At 44.5% G+C, this 16,903-nt stretch overlaps 1 protein-coding gene across 1 annotated transcript; it reads left to right on the top strand.

Moving 5' to 3' along the window:
* Positions 1–90: 90 nt before the first annotated feature.
* Positions 91–12,353, top strand: RTF1 (RTF1 homolog, Paf1/RNA polymerase II complex component). Its single transcript, XM_044272826.1, is given in 19 exon segments — positions 91–280; positions 3,001–3,111; positions 4,188–4,338; positions 4,713–4,917; positions 5,236–5,356; positions 6,107–6,218; positions 6,446–6,584; positions 6,985–7,162; positions 7,762–7,844; positions 7,946–8,012; positions 8,014–8,034; positions 8,214–8,321; positions 8,954–9,031; positions 9,560–9,681; positions 9,940–9,997; positions 10,249–10,326; positions 10,537–10,632; positions 11,093–11,204; positions 11,714–12,353. Coding segments are annotated over 19 exon segments (2,034 nt in total). The 5' UTR covers positions 91–193; the 3' UTR covers positions 11,821–12,353.
* Positions 12,354–16,903: the final 4,550 nt, after the last annotated feature.

The following is a 16,903-nucleotide window of genomic DNA, read 5'->3' on the forward strand; positions in this document are numbered from 1 at the left end:
CACACTGGACTGCGCCTCTGGCGTGCTTTGCCCTCGCTTTCATACCAAAACCCCACGTGACGCCAAGCCGCGCCCACTTCGGGCTCCGTTTGCACGCTCTGGCGTCACAATATCAAGGGGCGGGACCTGTCGGTGGACTCGTACGCATGCGCATACATTTTGTAGGTTCCGGCGCTGCGGCCGTGCTGCAGTCATGGTGAAGAAGCGGAAGAATCGGAGGAACCGGGTGGTGATCGACTCGGACTCCGATGATAGCGGTAGCGATGACAACCTGGATCAGGTGAGTGGCGGAATCTACAGGATCCCTCTGCTCCGACCTTCTCCCGGGCCCGGGCACAATCCAGCCCGACCCTTTATGTCTGTCGTCGGGTGTCCTGCTGGCTGGGGAAGAGTCTGCTCTGTGTATAGAGAGGAATGGAGGGCAATGGCATGAATAGCAACGGCCTCACTCATTCCTGGCTGGTGGGGGATTCCATTCCTGTGTATATACAGATCTCCCCAAGACCTGCCTGCTGTTCATCTGTTCATCCACAGGGAGGCGCTGCCTGTATATATACAGATCTCCCCAAGACCTGCCTGCTATTCATCTGTTCATCCACAGGGAGGCGCTGCCTGTATATATACAGATCTCCCCTAGACCTGCCTGCTATTCATCCACAGGGAGGTGCTGTGTGCTGAGGGGTCACAGCCTGTGTATATATACACAGATCTCCCCTAGACCTGCCTGCTGTTCATCTGTTCATCCACAGGGAGGCGCTGCCTGTATATATACAGATCTCCCCAAGACCTGCCTGCTATTCATCCACAGGGAGGCGCTGCCTGTGTATATACAGATCTCCCCAAGACCTGCCTGCTATTCATCCACAGGGAGGCGCTGCCTGTGTATATATACAGATCTCCCCTAGACCTGCCTGCTGTTCATCTGTTCATCCACAGGGAGGCGCTGCCTGTATATATACAGATCTCCCCTAGACCTGCCTGCTATTCATCCACAGGGAGGTGCTGTGTGCTGAGGGGTCACAGCCTGTGTATATATACACAGATCTCCCCTAGACCTGCCTGCTATTCATCTGTTCATCCACAGGGAGGCGCTGCCTGTGTATATATACAGATCTCCCCAAGACCTGCCTGCTATTCATCTGTTCATCCACAGGGAGGCGCAGCCTGTGTAAATATACAGATCTCCCCAAGACCTGCCTGCTATTCATCTGTTCATCCACAGGGAGGCGCTGCCTGTATATATATATATATACAGATCTCCCCTAGACCTGCCTGCTATTTATCTGTTCATCCACAGGGAGGCGCTGTGTGCTGAGGGGTCACAGCCTGTGTATATATACAGATCCCCCCCAAGACCCAATAATCCCAGGACAATGCCGCTTCTGACCCTTCTGCTGTTCTTTCGGAGAAGTTCGGGGGGCTGGTCGCTACTCCTCCAATGAAGGGCTGGGTTAAAGTGTTGGCAGTTTGAGGGTCGCTTTGTTCTCGTCATTGTTTGGGGTACCAATCTCCGACCCCCGCCAAGCAGACAAGGATGACCTATCTGATCAGTATTTTGATTGGAAATCCCTTTAAGTTTAACTCCTTAATGACTACCAGTGCACCCTTTTTATGGTGGTCACCAGCACTATGTGGCAGCCTAGTCTGATCCATGCAGCGGAGAGTAGGAGCTCGGCTCTCACATGAGGCTTCTGCTCTAACGGTCCAGATCGCCAGAAGCGCTCATCCGGGCTGTTTAATTCCTTAGATGCTGCTGTCAATATCGACTGCGGTTTAGAAGGAGGTGGTCCCTCTGTCGGTCCCTGGTACTCCTGTTAATTCTTTGTCCTCCATCCATGGCATCTAGGATTGCACCAAACAACATTTCATTGTATTGTACATTGTATTACATTGTATTGTACAGTGACAATAAAGGCATCTTATATGAAAACTTATCTTATAATTAAATTGCGGGTGCTGATGTCTTCGCATGGCAGACAAGGGCCACTAAAGAAGGCCCCCAAGGTCTGCTTGCATTGCATGCCAGAGGCGCAGTGTCCCACTGACTGTATAATGCACAGTACTGCATAATCAGTACAGTGTATTATAGAAGCGATCAGAAGATTGCCTGTCAGAGTCCTCTTTTGGGATTAGCAGATTGTAAAAAAATTCTAAAAAAAAAAGTAGCAAAATTAAATTCTCTTCCACATTTGGTACTGTCGCGCCCATAAATACCCGCACTATGCAATTAACACATAATTAGTCCTAAATGGTGAATGCCAGATTTCTTGTGTTTTGCTTATTCGCCACCAAAAAAGGAATAAAAAGCAATCAAGGAGCGTTATGTACCCCGACATGATGCAAATGAAAAGTACAAGTCATTCTGCAAATATCAAGCCCTCACACAGCTCTATAGAAAGAAAAATTTGAAAAAAATAAGTTGCGCGTTTTAGGATGTGGTAATGCAAAAAACATTTTTTTTTTTTGTTGTTGTTTATTGTGACAAAGTAGTAAACCGTAAAAAAAATCTATTTAGTATCGCTGTAATTGTACTGCCCCAGAGAATAGTTGTGTATGCCGAAAAACAAAAGCCACAAACTTTATAAAGTAAAGACTCGGTATTGGTGTGTTTTCCCATCCCACTTGAAAGAGTTAATAAAATGAATCTGTAATTTTATGTGCACCCCAAAATGTTGCCATTTAAAAACTATTGTCCCACAAAAAGCAAGGCCTCATACGGCCGCATAGAAGGAAAAATAAAAACATTATAGCTCTTGGAATAGGACAATAAAAATAGGACAAAGGAAAAAAAAAAAATCATAAATTACCTAGTGGGTTAATAAATTGTTATTTACCCTGTAAAATAAATTTGCCCTGCGAGTATTACTAATATTATGCACTTAACCCTTGTCCTTAGGTGGACGACCCCTCTTAAGGTGTAAATTGCAGATACGTGCTCAATATTACAATATAATAAAAAAAAAAAAATCTCATCCACTTCCATTATTGCTGCCCTTTTAGGAGCTGCTTTCCCTTGCGAAGCGCAAGAGGAGTGATTCTGAGGAGAAGGAGCAACCCGCGAGCAAACCCGTGGCCACCTCAGACTCCGAGACCTCAGACAGTGATGATGAGGTAAGTACTGGTTTGGTGCAGTAATCCCATGTGTTCACACCTCTTCAGGCTTTTACCTTATGTATTGGGGAATTTCCAATAAATCGGCTGCAGGTCCTCCTTGGACCAGTCAAGCTTGGCCTGAAGAAGGCCTGGTGCTCAAACGCATAGGTTGATGGGTAGATATTTCAGCCTTGCTTTGTTTTTGTTATCCTTTTTGCTTCAGTCTATTCCCTCATTGAGCGTAGACTTGGGTTTTTCACCTCTTAAAGGAGTTAGCCAAGAATTTTGATATTGATCACCTATACTCAGGACGGCATATCAGATTGAAGGGGTCCAACTCCCAGCACCCCCACTGATCAGGTGATTAGAGAGGCTGCTGTGTTCACCGAAGCTCTGGTGAGCACTGTGGCCTCCTAACAGGTTCCCTAACACAGCATCAACCCCTAAATGGAACCGAGCTGCGCCTGGTCCACGTGACCGACAAACGGTGGCCTAGGAAGAGGTCTAAACACCCAGGGAGCGCTGCAGCCTCTTCCAAAAGCTGATCAAAGGATAGCACCTGATCTGATGTTGGTGACCTACCCTGAGGGATAGGGTCAATATCAAATTCCTGGAAACTCCTTAAAGAGTCCCCATCCTGGCCACCTGACATTTGTTGGCTTTAAACAGGTCACTGAAGTTATAGACTTATTAAGTCTTGATCGGTGGTGGGTTTCAGTGCTGAGTCCACCACTGGTCGCTAAAACGAGGAGAGAGAAAGTGCTCACATCAAGCTGTTTCCTTGCTGCAGGAGACGTTCTCAATAGAAGTCTGTTTTGTAGAAATGAATGGAGGGCGGCTCCCCTTGCGTGGTCCTCTCTCCTTCTCTTTGTTGGCTCCGTTCTAGGATCCAGTAGGCTGCTCTGTGCTGGAACAGTTTGCCGATCTCCTAACAGAGATGTGAATGAGGTCTTACACCTAGTTTTTGTGAACTTCCACCAATCAAAATCTTTGATATGTCGGTATGATAAATCAAATGTTTTTGGCAAGTCCAGATACTTTTTAAATGTTCTTGTGATTTATTTTTTTTAATCTCATTTGTATGTTTTCTTTAGTGGACGGTTGGAGGAGTTAAAAACAAGAAAAAAATAAAGCCTGGAAAAGGACTGGACAAGAAGGTCTCCGTGAAGAAGACTGCTAGCAAAGGCGCCTCTTCTGGCAGCTCTGGAAAGGACAGCTCGGGAGAGAGTTCTGCACCTGAAGAAGGTGAGTAGTAAGCTTAGTACGCTGTATAAACGGAGTAATTTGATACTTTGAAATGAAATGCCTTCCATTTCTGTTCAGCTAAGTGGTGCTTTATCGGTAATTTTAGAGGAATATACACGTATGGCCTATTCTTAAAACAGATTACCGTATTTGTGTGTGATCAGAGGGACACTCAAATGTGGCTGACCCACTGTACAAGGAGCTGCAGGATGTTCATACATTAGGGCATGAAACCCTCTAAGGATAGCTCCTCAGTGTGAATTCCTGGAAAATCCTTTAATTAAAAACAAAACAAAACTATAAGATGTCCTTCTGTGGGATTTGTGTCTGAGGGCATGGATTGTAGCTTATATATGGCAAAATTCCATTCCCAGGTGAAGTTTCAGACTCTGATAGCAACAGTTCTTCCTCAAGCTCTGATTCGGACTCCTCTTCGGAGGAAGAGGAGTTTTGTGATGGATATGGAGATGACCTTATGGGTGATGAAGAAGACAGGGCTCGCTTGGAGCAGATGACAGAGAAGGAACGAGAGCAAGAGTTATTTAATCGGATTGAGAAGCGAGAAGTGCTTAAAAGACGGTATGCTTTATACTATTCTATCGCAATGTCACAGCTTCTTCCCAATGTATGTGTCATGCGCTCAGCAGAGGTCCACAAGACAAGGGTTGGTTCCAACAAAGCTTACTGTGGCCATAAGGGTTTTCCCAGAAATGACTTCAATCACCAGTTACAGAATAGCTAAGTCCTCTCTGCATGGCCACCATGATGAGGAGCTTGAGGGGCATGACACTTTCTGGGTTCTAGCTATTGATGGCCTCAAGATCGCCAATCAGCTATACATTGGGGAGACTAGACCAGCAAGCAGTCTCTCACAAACACTTTACTTCTATGTTGTAGGTTTGAGATTAAGAAAAAGCTCAAAACTGCAAAGCGCAAGGAAAAGAAAGAGAAAAAGAAAAAGCACGATGAGGAGCAAGAAAAGAAGAAACAAACCCAGATCCTGGAAACTCAGGCTCAGGTACAAATGATCTATCCACAAGACGTAAGCAGTAAACAATCCTTTATAGCTCCTCAAAGGGGAAATGCAAAAGGTACTTCTGGCTGCATTTCCAGTTAGAGACTTAAATCCATATAAGCAGGAGACGCTTCATTATTATGTTTGGTCATCACTAACCATTTACTACTGCAGGCTATGGGTGGTTGGGCAGATCATGCCTTAGGATGTTATATTGACCTTGGTGCACAGAACTCCTAGAGTGCTATGGAGAAGCAGCTTGCATGCTCAAACTCCACTTCACTGGTGAGGAGGAACCAGAATAATGGAGTCTCCCATAGTCGTGATCAATGGAGGTGATGGACAACCCTTGCAATGAACATTCAAGTGGTTTTCCAGAAATGGAACATTAATGATCTATCAAATAGCTCATCAGTATCTGATCGGTGGAGATCTTACTCCTGGCACCCCTATCGACCAGCTGTTTAGGGAGGCCATGGCCTCCTCCAAGCCCAGTGATGTCACATTCATCAGTCGCATAGCCCAAGTGCAGCTCAGTCCCATTCATATGAATGGGCCTGGGCTGCAAAATGCACGGTGCTGTGGCTCTTCAAGCAGCTGATGAGCGGAGGTGTTGGGAGTCAGGTCCCCACCGATCAGATATTGATGACCTGTCCTAAGGATAGGTCATCAATATTGTGTTCCCAGAAGACCTCTTTAAGGTTCCTTTTTATTTTTATCTATACATTATTTATTTTTTTCTTTGTGATATAGGTTACTTCCCATAACAAGGAGAGACGCTCTAAGAGAGATGAGAAATTGGACAAGAAGTCCCAAGCTATGGAGGAGCTGCGAGCAGAGCGTGAAAAGAGAAAGAATAAGACTGGTATGACTTCTCTAAATTTTTATTTTTTTTTCTTGTCTAAATCAATGTTGTTTTTGCTGCTCAGTTTTTTTTATATCCGACAAGTTATGTAAATGTATATTGACGTCCTATTTTATTTCCCTTGTTTGAGACCTACACACAATTTTTTTTAAAAATAAAAATTTGTAATTTTGCAGGGTGTTTTTTGCCCTTGGCTAAATGGATTATTTTTTTCTGTATTTTTGTAGCTGAGCTTATTGCTCGAAAGCAACCTCTAAAGACAAGTGAAGTGTACTCTGACGATGAAGAGGAGGAGGAAGATGAGAAGTCTAGTGAGAAGAGTGATCGTTCTTCTAGATCGTCTTCCTCGTCTGATGAAGAGATGGAGTAAGTTTTCAAGTCAAGCCATAAATAATGGACATCACAGTAATTGAGCACCTTATCGGGAGGTATCAGATCTGATGAAAGTAGAACTGATTAGACCAAAACTCTTCAATTTAGATGTTTGTTGACTGTGAAGGATTAGTTCCCCTGACAGTCCATGTGTTTTTCTTTTTCTTTATTTTGTTTTTATTGTGATGAATGTTCTCCAAGACTTTTCATGTAGCTGCACAGCTTCAATAGAGAGCTGTGCCCCAATATTGCGTCTAACTAATTGAGCATGGTAGTATTTGAAAGCTAAGATTCTGGGCTATGAGTGTTTTAGCCACCGCAACATCCATGACTGAAAGATGATAGGAGTAGAAATTCTAAATTTTAAGCATTTCCTTTCTTTAATTTTCCACAGAGCAGAAGAAATTCCACCAAAGTCTCTGCCTGTTTCGTTGCCGGAAGAACTTAATAAAGTTCGCCTGTCGCGTCATAAGCTGGAGCGTTGGTGCCACATGCCCTTTTTCGCCAAGACCGTGTCCGGTTGCTTTGTACGGATCGGTATCGGCAATCATAACAGCAAGCCTGTGTACAGAGTAAGTGTGGATGGGCTATGGAAAATGTTACCTTGAACAGAATCTTTAAAGGAGTTGTCCCATTACAACAGGATAGGGGATGTGTCTGGATCAGTGGGGGGCCCTTGCCGATCACGATAACTGGGGTTCATGTACTCGCTATCGTTGGCAGTTGAATGGGTGTCCACCACGCCATTCAAAAAGGGGAACAAGAGCTTGGCTTTCTCTGGCAGTCCCCAAAAAAGTTGAATAGACCCATTCAAGCAGGGGAGGCACAGGCCCAAGTTCCAGTGATTGCTGAGGGCCGCAGCTGTCAGACCACTGCTGATCAGACATTTATCCCCTGTCTGGTGGATGGGGAAAAAATTGTTCTAATGGGACAAACCCTTTTAATATTCGGCCCGTAGGTGAACCGGCACCCACCAGATTCCTGCTCCGTGGGGGCCCATGTTTTGTAAGAGTAGTTGCCCCAAGCTATGTTGGCCCGTTAGAATCCTCATGAGGGCTCTTGTCCTGGTTCCTTCACGCTGACTGGTTCCCCAAGAGAGCCCAGGGAAATTAAAATACATGCATTCTGTATGGTGTTTAATTGCGCAAGTCCTTTGTTTTGTTTTTTTCAGGTAGCCGAAATTACTGGCGTAGTAGAAACTGCAAAAGTTTACCAGTTGGGAGGCACGAGGACAAACAAAGGTCTGCAGCTCAGGTAACCCTTCTCCAGATGTGTGTATTGTAAGGATCTCCATGCCCAATATCAGTACAAAAACAAACAAATTCTCCTTTTCATCCACTTTCATTGCAGTTTAGACATGGCAGTGACCAGAGAGTATTTCGCTTAGAATTTGTGTCCAACCAGGAGTTTACAGAAAGCGAAGTTCATGAAGTGGAAGGAAGCCGTGAGTTTTATGGGGTTTTTTTGGGGGGGGGGGGGAAATGTTCGCTTTACACAATCCTGCTTTATAGTCCTGTTTCTATGGACATTGGGCTAGATGACACTATCTAGTTCTAATTGGTTTTACCACCTCATTAATCTGGGCTTCTAAAGGTTAATTAAACCTAAACCTGTGTGTTGTAGATGTTCTCAGCGAGCATGCAGCTCCCCACATTGGACGAGATTAACAAAAAAGAGGTAACTATTAAAGAAGCCATGAACTACAAGTTCAATGACCAGGACATTGAAGAGGTAAGTTGTATGTAGTGAATGACTAACCACTAATCAATCATTTAATCGGTTCTGGGGGGTTACGTTCCTGGGTAGTAGAGTTGAGCGATCCTGGGTTTTAAGTGAATTACGTTATGTATTCTGTTCTCACGGAATCGCACACGTAATTTAGTGCCGGTATGGCCAGCTCCGAGGGTTCCGTCCTGCTGGACATACACTTGTATTATGACTGCATGCAAAACGGAATACCTCTAAGGGCTTTCGGCATTGAATTACGTGATAGATTCCGTGAGAACTGAATCCATTATGTAATTCACTTAAACCCAGAACCCGTACTCGAACCTGCCAAAAAGCAAGTTCGCTCAACACTACTGGGTACCATAAGGATAGTCACACGGCCAGGTTTCCTGATGCAGTTTTTAAAAGTTAAAATCAGGAGTGGATCATAAAAGGAGAGCAAGGACAGATGCGAAAAATCCCATTTCCCTGACCCCCCCTCCCCAAACTCATTGTGTTTTTTTAGTTTTTTGCTGCATAAAGAAACCTGACCATGTGGCCATACCAAGTGGTTGGGAGAAAACTGAGTTTTTCCTCCAGCATAGGTTTTTAAAAAAAATTCTGGCTAACCCTTTCTTCTGTTCTCCGTACTGTAGATTGTAAAAGAAAAGGAACGGTTCAGGAAAGCTCCCTCTAATTATGCCATGAAAAAGACCCAGCTTCTGAAAGATAAGGTATAAATCACTGTTTTTAAGGCCTTTTTAACACGGCACAACATTGTCGCAAATACAAAGAGGCGAACTTGAGGTCTGGCAGGTGACTGCAGCTCAGGTCCTCTTCTCACCTCCTAACTACTTAGGCCACATGCACACAGTGCGGAATAGACTAGACTATTTTTTTATTTTTTTTCGTGCAGAAAAACCGCAGCTTAGTACAGTACTAGCGAAGTGTATGAGATAGACCAATAGAGAAGGTCTATTAGCGCCTCTCCAGTCTGCCTTCAACAGCAAGGTGAGACATCTGAGCACTTCTAGCTCCTAGTTTTAGCCATGGGCGCAGGTCTCGGCACTCTGACCCCACCAATCAAAACCTTTTGGTATGTCACTTTGCAATATCTACTTTTTTGACCATGCAGTTAACTTTTAAGATCTTGTGATTTCATTCATTATGGAGGACTTCCCACCATGAAGCTTCAGCATTCTTCATAAGTTTGAATTTCTGTCTTCAGCGTACAAAAGTATTCACTACTACTGTCATTTTAGGCCATGGCCGAGGAATCTGGAGAGCAGGAGCGAGCAAAACAGATCCAAGACCAGCTGAATGAATTGGAGGAAAGAGCTGAAGCTCTGGATCGTCAGAGGACAAAGAATATTTCTGCCATTAGGTATGAGGAGAAGAGGTTTTTCATTTAATGCAGTGGGGACAGGAAATCTGTCTGTTGCTCACAGCAGCCAGTAACGGGTTGTCTCTCCTGGTCATAGTGGATAGCCACCTGAAGAGTGACTTCTGCTATGTAGGACTTGGTCTGGCAATGTATCCCTGTCCTTGTGGACAGGTTGATCTGCTGAACACTAAGCCGGGTATATTTCATATATATCCTTCATTTTGTAACTTGTTAATCGCATCTTCCTGCTATTTTCAGCTACATTAATCAGAGGAACAGAGAGTGGAACATTGTGGAATCTGAGAAAGCCTTAGTGGTGAGTTCACATCGTAAAGATTACTTGCGTGATCTGGTCCATGGTGGCTAAACGATGTACTGGGGGGGTCCTTGAAATGATGTCTATTAGGTTGTAATTGGGTCCGCAGTAAAGTTTTTGGGCCATTTTATAGGACCTTTATTTAAAATTCCTCATTGATCTTGCAGAACCTCTCAAATGTAAAGACCCATAGGGGCCACATTAATGTAAGTGTTGCATGTTGCTGATGGATCTGTAAAATCCTTTTACAGGCTGAAAGTCAGAGCATGAAGCAGCAGCAGATGGATCCCTTCACCAGGAGGCAATGCAAACCTACTATGGTATCGAATGTAAGTGTTCCAACAGAGTCGCTGCCTTCTCTGATCTTCCTCAGGACTTGAACTCCATATGTTCTGTCATGTTTGAAGCTTGTAATGAGAGCTTGTGGGGCATTGAAGGGTTGTGCTCACAGGTCAGGAACTAGCAGGGGATCCTTGTGAAGTTTTGTACAGGTTTCAGAGGATGTTGACTTATTAACCTGTTGACTTCTGAATTTCCAGTCCAGGGACCCAGCGGTACAGGCGGCCATCATTGCTCAGTTGAATGCCAAGTATGGATCGACTGGAAACTTGGAAACTGCAAAAGATATAGCAACGGTAAGAACCAAACATTCTTTCTTTATATTTGAAATCTAGTGAATGATGCTACTAAGGCTGATCAGACATTTGAGAGAGCCGTCAGACAAACGCTCGTTTGCAACCCAACCCCTTCATACACATTCCAGCTCAGGACACGAATGTGCATGCAGTTGTGATTGGGAAGGGAGGAGAGCGTCACTTGCAGACACCTGTGGTGGTAGCTGGTCTCCCCTGAGGACAGAATTGGCCATTCTGACGTCTGATTTGTGAGGGAGAGGTTGGAGTCATGACACCCCATACACAGTAGAAGGATGGTCGAAATTGGCTTTGCATTAAATGTGTACAAATGTGATCCAGGGCAGAAGCTCTGGATCGTCAGAGGACAAAGAATGTTGGTGCTTAGGTTCCACTTTGTCCTATCTGTACTAGGTGGAGAAACTTTACCTAATGTCCTCTTAATTCATTCATTACCTTCCAGAATCAAAGCAAAGATAAAGACGGCAACCCTAAAACAACCAGTGACCTGTCGGAGGACCTGTTTAAAGTACATGACTTTGATGTAAAAATTGATCTACAAGTCCCCAGTTCAGGTAATTTGCTTTTTAAAAGTTCTTCTTTTAAGGAGTAAGTCCAATTCATTCACTCATTCGGTTTGAGTTCTTTGCTGTTGAGTCCATATCAACCGTTAAAGGGTCCTTTTTTTAGTACATTCAAAGTGCTCCCCAATAAATCTGCTTATACTCCCGTTGCCGATACCCCGCCACTGTGCTCCACTTCCTACAACTGTCCCCGATTCAACAGGAAATGGCTGGGCATGAAGTTCGGCCAATCCCTATTTTGCAGTGATGACATGCCCCAGCCTTTGGATGAGTGGTATACCTAGCCGTTTCATGTTACGTAGAGAGCAGGAAGTGGGGCGCAAAAATGGCCCTCAAACTAATCTGATAGCTGCACTGTACTAGATCTACGCAGAGTGGTTATAAGGCATTTATATTCCAAGGCATCTGTAGCACCACTTTCTGCAAGAGGGTGACCTCAAAGAGGAATAAAATAATAGTTCTGCAATGTCTAACAGAGGCAATTTCTGCTCTTATCATAGAATCCAAGTCACTCGCTATCTCCTCAAAAGCTCCCCCTGCCAAGGATGGAGCACCAAGAAGATCTTTGAACTTGGAGGACTACAAGAAAAGAAGAGGACTTATCTAAGATAGTTTGGGCCGCTGCTCCTGACCTTGCATGTTCCGTCAGATTTCTTTATTTTCTCCATGTTCTGTTTGTCTTCACCAGACCGGAGCAGAAGAATGAAGAGAAAACTTCACTATCGTAAAGATGTAAATAACTGTATATACCTTGAGACCATGTCTCTTCTTTTGCCCTATAAATTGTGGATTTGTGACTGAGTTGTCTCCTGATCTCTTCATGCTCCAGTATTACACGGTATTTCAGAGATCAACTGTAAGTTAAAACCATAACGGACTGTGTAAGCACCCTATGGGTTTCCACACAAGATAACTCGGTTTCATGTTTTACCAGAGCCCTGCACTTTCTTCTATGGAAAGAAGTTTGTAGAACATGGCACCATGTTTTTGTTACAGAAGAACCTTTTTTTTTTTTTTTTTTTTTTTTCCTCACCCTTCCTTTATTTTAAAATTTTTCCTCTTCAGCTGAAATATGATCTTTATGGCTGTCCAAAACTCTACAAGCTGTAAATAAGTTACATTAAATGAATGTTCTTACAATCCTGTGTCCATCTATATATGCCTGAGTGGTTGTAAGTAATATCCGTGTATTCAGAGCAAGTGCTGAGCTGACAGTGGATCCAGGACCTACCCATCTCCTTTCCTCCCCACCTGCAATCCTTCTCGGATGGCACAGGCAGTGATGGACATGAAGCTCCCCCTTATTCGCAGATGTGGTCGAGCAGCTGGGGTGTGTATTAGGGTAGTTTACATGGGACTGACTCTGCGGCACGTTACAGTAACAGCAGGGTGGGTGAGAGCTAAAGAAATCATCTGTACACTGCAGTGTAAACTGGATCTTATGCCTGTAGCATGTCCATTTATACTGTGGATTGCAGTTGTTGACTTCACCATTTACAATGCAGAGAGTAAATCGTGGATTTCCCACTAAATGTTGTACCTTGACGAGGCCAAATTTTGCAAAAGTAATAACTTTGGAATCCTTGTACGCATCCAGAAGATTCTGAAACTGTTGTCTCGTGACACTTCACCTTGGTGGTGAATCTGAGTTGATATGTTTTTACTTTTATTTATTAAAAAACCAAAATTTAGAAAAAAAAAAATAGATATATTCTAAAAAAAAAAAAATATATATTTTTTTTTAATGAGATCGGGAAACCTCACAAAACAGTCACCACGTCTACTTTATGTTGACCTAATTTTAGAAAATTTTCCTTTTATTTTTTTATGACATTAGAAGGCTTAGAATTTTAGAAGCAATTTTTAAAGTTTTCAAGAAAATTGTCAAAACCAACTTTATAACCATAACTGAATTGGTCCTTAAACTCACTTTGGGGCTTGGCCACCCATAAAAGACCCCATTTTACAAACGAAAACCCTCAAATTAATAAAAACTGGTTTTACCAACTTTAAACCCTTTTAGGTGTTACACAAGAATTAAAGGAAAATGACATTTTTAAAGAAGATTTCACATTTTATTTATTCTCCTGTAACTGCAAGGGTAACGGCTAAAGAAACCTTAAAGGAGTTGTCCAGGTGCTAATATTGATGACCTATCGTCCTGATATCTGATCGGTGGGGTCTGACACCTGGGACCCCCACCAATCAGTTGTTTGAAAAGGGGGTGGTGCTCCATACAAGCGCCACTTCCTGTTCATTACACGGCACTATGTCTGGGAAGTGCAGTGTAAGACAAGCGCCTGCTCCATTCAAGTAAATATTGCGAGTGCTTGTAATTACATTTGATCACTGGAGACTAGACGTAATGACGAGGAAGCGGAGCTCGCATGGAGCGCTGCCTCCTCTACAAACAGCTGACCGGTGGGGTGCCAGACCCCCCCCCCCCCTATCCAAAAGATAGGTCATCAATATTAACGCTGGACAACCCCTTTAATATTTATTGCCCTGTTTCTGCAGTTTATAGAAACCCTCCATTTGTGGTTGTTTGGGAACACGCAGGGCTCAGAAGGGAAGGAACGGCAAATAGCTTTTGAAGGGCAGATTTTGCTGGAATGGTTTTTGGATGCCATATTGCATTTAGGCCCTAGTAGCCCTAGGGAACTCTCCAAAAAGTTACCCCTTTTTTGGAAACTGCACCGCTCAAAGATTTGAATGAGAAGAGTCCTTTGACCCCACAGGCATTTCATAGAATTTAGAAACACTTGGCTATGAAAATAAAACATTTAATTTTTTGCAATAAAGTGTTGCTATAGCCCCAGATTAGGACCCCAAACTTGTTACACATTTTTTTTTTTCTAGCATTTGGCGACATCCCCATATGTGGTGGTAAACTGCTGTTTGGGCACACTGCAGGTAAAGCCGATGTAGAGCACCATGTGGATTTGAGGCCTAGTTTGGTATTTTATACAGCACTGATCGACACCTGTTAAGGTTAAAAAAAATAAATTAAAAAGACCCCTGTTTTAGAAACCACACCTCACAGAATTTACCAATGGGTGTGGTGAGCATTTTAGCCCCCTTTGTGCAAAGTGAAAATGCCATTTCAGTGCCCAATATGGTGTGCCAGTGTAAAAAGCAAGCCCCCTTATGCCATGCTGCCTGGTTTTATAAACGCCCTACATGTGGCTCATAATTTGAGGTCCAATGTGGTTATTTACATCGCTTACCGCTTGTGCTGACAACTGTACAGACTTTGGGGTGAAATAACAAATGGAATCCCTGAGAATAAACCCCCTTATGGTACTTAAGGGGGGGGGACTAGCGTTTTGACACCACAGGTGTTTTGCAAAAATTAATGCACTGCAAGTGGAAATTGCAATATTTTTTTTTCCCCCCTAGATATAGCATTTCAGTGGCCAACTTGTGCCATCTGAGACACCTCACAACCCGTAAATTGTTACTCTGTGCCTGTATACACAGTCATAGAGGGAAGGCTGTCCATCACTGATAGGACCTCCTCCTCATAGAGGGAAGGCTGTCAGTCACTGATAGGACCTCCTCATAGAGGGAAGGCTGTCAGTCACTGATAGGACCCCCTCCTCATAGAGGGAAGGCTGTCAGTCACTGATAGGACCTCCTCATAGAGGAAAGGCTGTCAGTCACTGATAGGACCCCCTCCTCATAGAGGGAAGGCTGTCAGTCACTGATAGGACCCCCTCCTCATAGAGGGAAGGCTGTCAGTCACTGATAGGACCCCCTCCTCATAGAGGGAAGGCTGTCAGTCACTGATAGGACCTCCTCATAGAGGGAAGGCTGTCAGTCACTGATAGGACCCCCTCCTCATAGAGGGAAGGCTCTCAGTCACTGATAGGACCTCCTCCTCATAGAGGGAAGGCTCTGTCACTGATAGGACTGTCTCCTCATAGAGGGAGGGCTGTCAGTCACTGATAGGACCTCCTCCTCATCGAGGGAAGGCTGTCAGTCACTGATAGGACCTCCTCCTCATCGAGGGAAGGCTGTCAGTCACTGATAGGACCTCCTCCTCATAGAGGGAAGATTATCAATTACTGATAGGACCTCCTCCTCATCGAGGGAAGGCTGTCAGTCACTGATAGGACCTCATCCTCATAGAGGGAAGATTATCAATTACTGATAGGACCTCCTCCTCATAGAGGGAAGGCTCTCAGTCACTGATAAGACCTCCTCCTCATAGAGGGAAGGCTCTCAGTCACTGATAGGACCTCCTCCTCATAGAGGGAAGGCTCTGTCACTGATAGGACTGTCTCCTCATAGAGGGAAGGCTGTCAGTCACTGATAGGACCTCCTCCTCATAGAGGGAAGGCTGTCAGTCACTGATGGGACCTCCTCCTCATTGAGGGAAGGCTGTCATTCACTGATAGGACCTCCTCCTCATAGAGGGAAGGCTGTCAGTCACTGATAGGACCTCCTCCTTGACTTCAAACAATAATGAGCAGGATTTTAAATGAACTACAAGTTTTACAGAATCTTTTCCCAGAAAACTATACAGTATATCAATCTGCTCAGCTCCTCCTGCTACATAATTCTGCCTGTAGCTTAAATGCTTAAATTGCATTTTCAAGGCGACAGGTTCCCTTTAAACTATGTGCACTATTTACATTGATCATTATGAATGTATTCTTCTGTTTTAGACACTGAAGTTTGGCAACAAAACCTCATGCACACGTCCGTGAAACACGGTCCGTGTGATACCGGCCAGCTTCCTGCTGCCGCCGCAGTGCAGTCATACACTAGTATAGATCATACCAGTGTATTGCTGTACTGCGGCGGCAGCAGGAAGCACACTACGTCATAGCAACCAATGACTCAGTGCGCTCCTGAAGAAATCCAGGTCGGTATCACACAGACCGTGTTTCACGGACGTGTGCATGAGGCATAAAAGGGAGTTTTTCCCCAATATATTTATGTAACATGGACTAAGGCTACTTTCACACTAGCGGCAGGACGGATACGACAGGCTGTTTACCTTGTCAGATCCGTCCTGCCGCTATTTCGCCGTGCCGCCGCTCCGTCCCCATTGACTATAATAGGGACAGGGGCGGAGCTCCGGCGCAGCACGGCGAAAGGCCGCCGGACTAAAAGTACTGCATGTTCGACTTTAGTCCGGCGGCCTCTCACCGCGAACTGCCGTGCTGTGCCAGGCAGTACAGCAAAATAGCGGCAGGACGGATCAGACGGGGTGAACAGCCTGTCGGATCCGTCCTGCCGCTAGTGTGAAAGTACCCTAAGGCTGTATTCACACGTCCGCAATGTGTTTTGCGGATACACGGAGACACGGATCCGCAAAACACGGAAAGCGGCAATGTGCTTTCCGCATTTTGCGGACCGCACATTGCCGACATAATAGAATATGCCTGTTCTTGTCCGCAATTGCGGACAAGAATAGGACATGTTCTATTTTTTTGCGGAAACGGAAGCACGGATGCGGAAGTGCAGATCCGCAAATGTGGATGCGGACAGCACATTCCGTCCCCATAGAGAATGAATGGGTCCGCACCCTTTCCGCAAAATTGCGGAAAGGATGCGGACCCATTTTGCGGACGTGTGAATGGAGCCTAACACTGTTTCAATTCCAGTTTTGAGATCTGGCAGAGGATCTGAAAACCGGAATTAAATGGTTCAGTTTTGTTCGCGTTTATTGTCAATGGGAA

This window comes from Bufo gargarizans, chromosome 11 (genome assembly GCF_014858855.1).
Source record: "Bufo gargarizans isolate SCDJY-AF-19 chromosome 11, ASM1485885v1, whole genome shotgun sequence".
NCBI classification, from domain to species: domain Eukaryota; kingdom Metazoa; phylum Chordata; class Amphibia; order Anura; family Bufonidae; genus Bufo; species Bufo gargarizans.